The sequence below is a fragment of the Chelonoidis abingdonii genome, chromosome 12, assembly GCF_003597395.2.
Source record: "Chelonoidis abingdonii isolate Lonesome George chromosome 12, CheloAbing_2.0, whole genome shotgun sequence".
In the NCBI taxonomy this organism is placed as follows: Eukaryota; Metazoa; Chordata; order Testudines; family Testudinidae; genus Chelonoidis; species Chelonoidis abingdonii.
In genome coordinates, this window is record NC_133780.1 from 2,070,138 (window position 1) to 2,076,902 (window position 6,765).

Here is a 6,765-nt window from a genome sequence, read left to right on the forward strand (position 1 = left end):
CAGTCCCACCCCGAGCCAGGCCCAAGAAAGCCCCTGTTCTCAAAGCGCCACCCCCTGCCTCACCCCCTCCCAGCCTGCAGCTGCAAACTCCAACCCCCCCCCTCAAAACCCTGCCCCACCCTCGCTACTGGCCTAAACCCCACCCCCATCCAAGCCCACTGATCTTTAAGCCCCACCCAGAGACCCCAAATCACCCCCCCTCCACCCCCACAGGGCCTTAAGGCAGCCCATGAACCCTCTATTCAGCAAAGCCTTTAGCCCCGCCCCCAGTGCCCAAGAGCTCCGCCCCCTCACCGGCAGGCTGTTGGGGAACTCCTCGGGGCTGCGGTGGAGCAGGGCGCTGCCCTTGGGCCCCAGGCGCACGTAGATGCAGTTCCCGGCGGGGTCGTCCGGCACCGTCAGCGTGTCGTAGTGGTGATCGGTCAGCTGCTCCATGGTCTGCGGGCGGGGGGCATGGGGGTGAGAACAGGGCCTGGTGTCCCCCCTCCTCCACGCAGTCCATAGATCAGCGCCCTGAGCCCGCCCAGCCCGGTATCCCACCGCCGCTCAGCCTCCCTGAGCCCACCCAGCCCGGTATCCCACCGCCCCCACCACCCCTCAGCCTCCCTGAGCCCGCCCAGCCCAGTATCCCACCACTCCCACCACCGCTCAGCCTCCCTGAGCCCGCCCAGCCCGGTATCCCACCGCTCCCACCACCGCTCAGTCTCCCTGAGCCCACCCAGCCCGGTATCCCACCGCTCCCACCACCGCTCAGCCTCCCTGAGCCCAACCAGCCCGGTATCCCACCACTCCCACCACCGCGCCCACCCACCCAGTATCCTACCGCTCACACCACCGCTCAGCCCCCTGGGCCCACCCAGCCCCATATCCTACTGCTACCACCACACCACAGCCTCCCTGAGCCCGCCCAGCCCAGTATCCTACTGCTCACACCACCGCTCAGCCTCCCTGAGCCCACCCAGCCCGGTATCCCACCGCTCCCACCACCACTCAGCCCCCTGGGCCTACCCAGCCTGGTATCCCACCGCTCCCACCACCGCTCAGCCTCCCTGAGCCCGCCCAGCCCAGTATAGGCCCCGTTACCCTCATGGCTTTCTTGGCAGCCTCACTGCTTCCGATGGCGATTGTGTCGGGCCCAGCCATGCTACAGAAACTCTTCAGATGGGAGGAGCCCACCACGGGGACCGTAGAGACAGCAAAATCCTGGCACCCGGGGAAAGGTGAGAAAAACACATGGACCCCAGCTCTGCTGGTGCCCCTCACTCCCAACCCACAGCTCCTGCCAGCCCAGCTCTGCCCCCCCCAGCTCTGCTGGTGCCCCTCACTCCCGACCCACAGCTCCTGCCAGCCCAGCTCTGCCGGTGCCCCTCCCTCTCGACCCACAGCCCCTGCCAACCCAGCCCTGCCAGTGCCCCTCACTTCCGACCTGCAGCCCCTGCCAGCCCAGCCATACGCCCCCCCCCAGCTCTGCCAGTGCCCCTCACTCCCAACCCACAGCTCCTGCCAGCCCTGCCGGTGCCCCTCACTCCCGACCCGCAGCCCCTGCTAGCCCAGCCCTGCCCCACCCCAGCCCTGCCGGTGCCCCTCACTCCCGACCCGCAGCCCCTGCTAGCCCAGCCCTGCCCTCCCAGCTCTGCCGGTACCTCTCACTCCTTACCCGCAGCCCCTGCTATCCTAGCCCAGCCCTGCCCCCGGGCCAGCAAGTGCCCCCCGCTCCCAGCCCGCAGCCCTCCCCGCCCAGCTCTGCCGGTGCCCCTCACTCCCGACCCGCAGCCCCCTACTAGCCCAGCCCTGCCCCCCCCAGCTCTGCCGGTGCCCCTCACTCCTGACCCACAGCCCTGGGAAAAGGGAGAGTTGCAGGATGGGAGCCAGGACTCCTGGGTTCGATCTCTGACACTGCCAAAATTTCAGCTCACCCGAAAAGCATCTGCCACCGCCTCCGCCCCCCGGTGATTGGTCCATTTGGAGATGCCCACAAAGAATTCTCGACCTGTAAGGAGACAGGAAGGGGCGGGACAAGACTCATTAACCCTCGAGATGCCATGGCCAAATTAGCTCCCGCTGCTTTGGCTTCACTCAGATGCACCCAAGCTGGAGCTGGCCCCTCAGGCGCCCCATCAGCCCCACCTCCCCTTGCCCCCCACCCTGTCACCAACCTCCCAGTGCAGTTGGGAATTGACCAATGCCCTTAGAATGAGGCAGGAGGGGGGCAGGGCAGGGAGCCAGGACTCCTGGGTTCTCTCCCCAGCTCTGGGAAATGAATGGGGGATTAGAGGGTTACAGGAAGGCAGTTTGTCCACACACCCCCCCTGCTGGTTCACACCCAGGGTTCAAGCCACTTGTCCTCCCGCCGCCAGGGGTGGGGCACTCACCTGTGAAGAGCACGTCACTGCCGTCCAAGGTGGCCCCGTCGTCCGTCACCTCCACCACCCGCATCTTCAGCTCCTCCAAGACCTTCTTGATGCTGCTGATCTGGATTGGGCCCCCCACCCCACCCCCAACAACAGAGATTAACTCTTTCAGGGGATTTCCCTACACTCCCCCACCCCCTTCCACTGGCCCATCCTTTAGCAACCCCATGAGTTGAACTACCAGACAGGCTTCAGGGCCTACACCCAAGGAGAGAGAGATTGGGAGGGTTCTGAAATGGCCACCAACACCCCCTTGCCGGTGCCCCCCAGTTGACACCCTTGTCCTCCCCAGCCAACCCTGCCAACATGGGCTCTTTGACCCCATCCAGTGGCTCCCAATCCAGGCCTCAAACTTCACTACTTCTAGGCAGGCTTCAGCGGCCTACACCCAACACCAATCAGAGATTGTGGGGGTTCAGAAAGTCAACACCCCTCTTCCACGTCCCCAACCTACTCCCCCCCCCGTGTGCACCCTCATCCCCCGGCATTCAGCTCGCGCCTCCAGTGTTACTACCACCAGGCAAGGTTCAGCAACACGGGCTGGGCTCCGGAGGGTGGGAAATGAGACATGGGGCCTGTCCCCTCTAGGGGGCGCTGGCTCCCACCCGGCCCCAGGGTGGGGACAGGCTGCGGAGGGGTGGTGGGGGGTTCCCGAAAGGTCTCCGGAGGCATGAGGGAGGGGTTTGCATCACCCATGAGGTCATGCTGGGGTGACCAGTTGCCTCGGCAACTAGGGTCAGGTGACCAACTCTCCTCTCCAGACCCCGGTGGAGGGGCGGGGGGGTGTGGGAGACAAGTCCCAGGCCCTCCCTGGAGGAAGCAGATGGAGAATTAGCCTCCGCCCCACCCCGCTACAATAATTGATGGGTTAACGAGCCGAGCACTGGCACTGCTAGACCCCACTTCCCTCTCAGAGCTGGGAGAGAACCCAGGAGTCTGGGCTCCCAGCCCCTCACCTCCTCTCTAACCACCAGCCCCCACTTCCCTCCCAGAGCCAGGGAAGGAACCCAGGAGTCCTGGTTACCTCTCTGCGCCGTGCCGGCTCCCAGGGTCGGGTGACGAGCGCCGTATCGGCCTGGATCACGGCCGCGTCCTCCACCAGCACCGAGAGGGGCAGCCCCTCGTCCGCCGCCAGCTCGATCACCTGCAGCCCCAGCTTCTGCCGCAGGATCCCGGTGTAGACCCCGTACTGCCGGTGCGCCTTGGCCAGGTCCACCGGCTCCGCCCCGTCCCCAGCCGGCTGGGCGGCCAGCGAGTCCGGGACACTGCAGACGATGGCGTGGGTGTATCTGCCGAAGGAGGAGGGACCTGCCATGGCTGGGAGCCCGCCCTTGCCCCAATCGGGGCAATCTCCACGCCGGGCGCAGAGACCGATCGATCCCCGCAGAGGGCGAGAGAAACTCGGCTCAGTCGTCTCCCCGCAAGGGTCTCCGATCGGCCGGCGGGTTTCCCCTCTCACCGGCCAATCAGTGACTCCCGATCACCCGACCAATGTCAGTTTCCCTTGGAGCAGTGTTTCGGATCAACTTCAACGGACCCCCAGGCAAATCACCTACCCGGCCAAGCCCTCCTGGGCTCCCGTTCTCCCTGAACCCGACCGATTTCCCAGTCAATGAGTCAGTTTCCTCTGAGCAATGTCACGCCCTGGGCACCGACTCCCCGCTCAGCTGATCAATTCCAGCCATCTTCCCGTCAATATCGCCCAGGGGGGGCACCCCTCCGCCAATCGGTCCTGCTTCCCGGCAAGCCCCGACTATCCGATCAAGAGCATCTCCAGCCCCAGATCTCAGCTCAATTTCTTCCCCCTTCTCTCTTCCTGACCTGTGGCCACCGGCCAATCAATTTCCCCTGGGGCCTGCTTCTCCCACCAGCTGATCCATTACCCCAGGGCAGGGGGCCGATCGATCGCTCGTTAGTATTAACGACCCAAGCAAGCAATCAGCCACTCAATTTCTCCTTGGCAATCTCTCTTGGATCAGTGCCCCCATTGATCCATTTCTTCCAAGAGCCAGTTACCCCATTAACCAACTCCCACCACATCAGTCTGTCAACTTCCCTTTGGACCCAAATCCTTTCCTCCGGCACCAGGTCGATGTGGTTTCTTCCTCGGTTAAATCCTCCGCAGATCAAATCCCAGGCGAGGGGAGTGTGGGGGGTTGGGAATCCGGACGCCTGGGTTCTATTAAGTTCTCTGCTCAAACAATCTTCATCCCGGAGTCCTCGACGCCAGGGGAAATTCTCCGCAGATCTCGCACGCTCCAGATGGTATAAAAATAAAAATTCTCTCCCCCTTTCCAGGAATTTGGGGAGGCAAAAAAGCTATTTATTGCGTCCACACAAATGAGAGTAGTTCCGCCAGCACCTATGAGAAGAGAGAGACGTGCGATTAGGGCCGGATCGGTTTTCTCGGCTCCATCCGTCCCCTGCTCTGAGTTCTGTCGCTCATGAATGGGACCGACCCCCGTGAAACGGCGCTCAGAGTCACCCTAAAAAGCTGTCTGCCCAAACTATCCATGACAAAAAGCCATACAAATCAGCCGGATTCTGTGCACCCCAAAGATCTGCCCCCAGGTGATCCCAGAGTCAGCCCCATACTAACAGGGACCCCAAAAATGCATCCCCTTGGAAGTCACAAAATCTGCCCTGTGCCCCAAATCTCTATCCACCACCAGTCCCCCCAAATGCTACCCCCCCCCGCCGGGTAACTCACACCCCAAACACCCTGCTGGACTCTGCCCCCACGACAGCTTTGAGCCCAGATCAAAGATCTCAGCAGTATCCTGTGTTTTCTCCCCAGTTCTGGGAGGGGAGTGGGGATCTGGTTAGAGCTGGGGTCTGGGAGCCCGGACTCCTGGGTTCTCTCCCTGGCTATAGGAGTGGAGTGGGGATCTGGCGGTTAGAGCTGGGGTCTGGGAGCTCAGACTCCTGGGTTCTCTCCCAGGTCTGGGAGGGCAGTGGGGGCTGATGGTTAGAGCGGGGGAGCGGATCTGGGAGCCTGGACTCCTGGGTTCTCTCCCCAGCTCTGGGAGGGAGGTGGGGGCTGGTGGTTAGAGAAGGGGGGCTGGGAGCCCGGACTCCTGGGTTCCATTCCAGGCCCTTCTGCAAATCTCTCCTGTGCCTGAGTCTCTGTTTCTCTCCCCTCTCTCGTCTGCCTTATCTTCAGGACAGGGACTGGCTGTGACTTGTTTGTGCCGCCAACACACAATGGTGCCCGTGTCCAGCTGGAAAGAGAACTCAGGAGTCCGGAGGTGGGGGTGGGGAGGAAAAGGAAGGGGAAGGGGGTGGGGAGCCCAGACTCCTGGGTTCTCTCCCCGGCTGCAGGAGGGGAGTCGGGGCTGGAGCCAGGACTCCTGGGTTCTCTCCTCAGCTCTGGGAGTCGGGGGTGGGGGGAGTGGTTGGAGCCAGGACTCCTGGGTTCTCTCCCAGCTCTGGGAGGGGAGTGGGGTCTAGTGGTTAGAGCAGGGGGTTGGGAGCCAGGACTCCTGGGTTCTCTCCCAGCTCTGGGAGGGGAGTGGGGACTAGTGGTTGGGGGGACGGGGCTGAAGCCAGGATTCCTGGGTTCTAATGTAAATTGTGGTCTCGGTGGGGGCAGGGATCAGCACCCAGTGTGACGGGGGAAGGGCAGCGTGATGCCTGACGTGGGGGGGCGGGTCTGGGTGGTGGCCGGCACAACAGGGACCCCAATGTCCAGGCAGGGCCGCTGAGAGCAGGTCCAGGCCCTGGTGAAAAAAGTTTTCAGGCCCCCCAGCAAGGGCAGACCAGCTAAACCAGCCGACAAAGCCGGGTCCCGGGCCCCCTTCCGGATCGCCGGGCCCCAGTAATTTGTACCGGCTCCCCCACCACCCTCCTCGGCCCTGCCTCCGGGGGGCGGGTGTGCAGCCCCTGACACACTGGGTGTTTTAGCTGCTCCTCTGAGACCAGCCTCAATTAATAATCAGTAGTCGGGACACTAATTGTCCCGTAAGCCCTGCGCATGGAGGGGGTGGGACCCTGTCAATGCCACGTGTTCCCCGGCCGGACATCAGGGGCCCCCGGCCCGTTCCCCGTCTGCTCCCCCCCATTTCCCCAGCCGGCCGTCAGGGCCCCGGCCTGTTCCCCGCCTGCCCCCCACCCATCTCCCCAGCCGGCCGTCAGAGGCCTCCGACCCGTTCCCCGCCTCTTCCCCCCCGCCCCCCGCGTCACTCCGATCTCCCGGCCGGGTGCTGCTGGCTGTTCCCCGTCTGCCCCCCCCATCTCCCCAGCCCATTCCCCGCCTGCCCCCCCCTTTCCCCGATCTCCCCAGCTGGCCAGCGGTTGCCCCCAGCCCATTCTCTGCCTGCCCCCACCCAGGGCCTGGGGAGCCAGGCAGGGGCCG

General features: G+C 64.0%; 1 protein-coding gene across 1 annotated transcript in view; it reads right to left on the reverse strand.

The window, feature by feature from the left end:
- Positions 1-4,929, reverse strand: part of DDAH2 (DDAH family member 2, ADMA-independent) — an 8,560-nt gene extending 3,631 nt beyond the window's left edge. Inside the window, exons 1-5 of the mRNA XM_032799300.2 lie at positions 3,436-4,929; positions 2,373-2,472; positions 1,917-1,990; positions 1,084-1,203; positions 295-438 (exon numbers count right to left, since the gene is read on the reverse strand). Of these exons, the coding sequence (XP_032655191.1) occupies positions 295-438; positions 1,084-1,203; positions 1,917-1,990; positions 2,373-2,472; positions 3,436-3,726 (729 nt within the window). The 5' untranslated portion in view covers positions 3,727-4,929. The remainder of the gene's footprint in view (positions 1-294; positions 439-1,083; positions 1,204-1,916; positions 1,991-2,372; positions 2,473-3,435) is intronic.
- Positions 4,930-6,765: the final 1,836 nt, after the last annotated feature.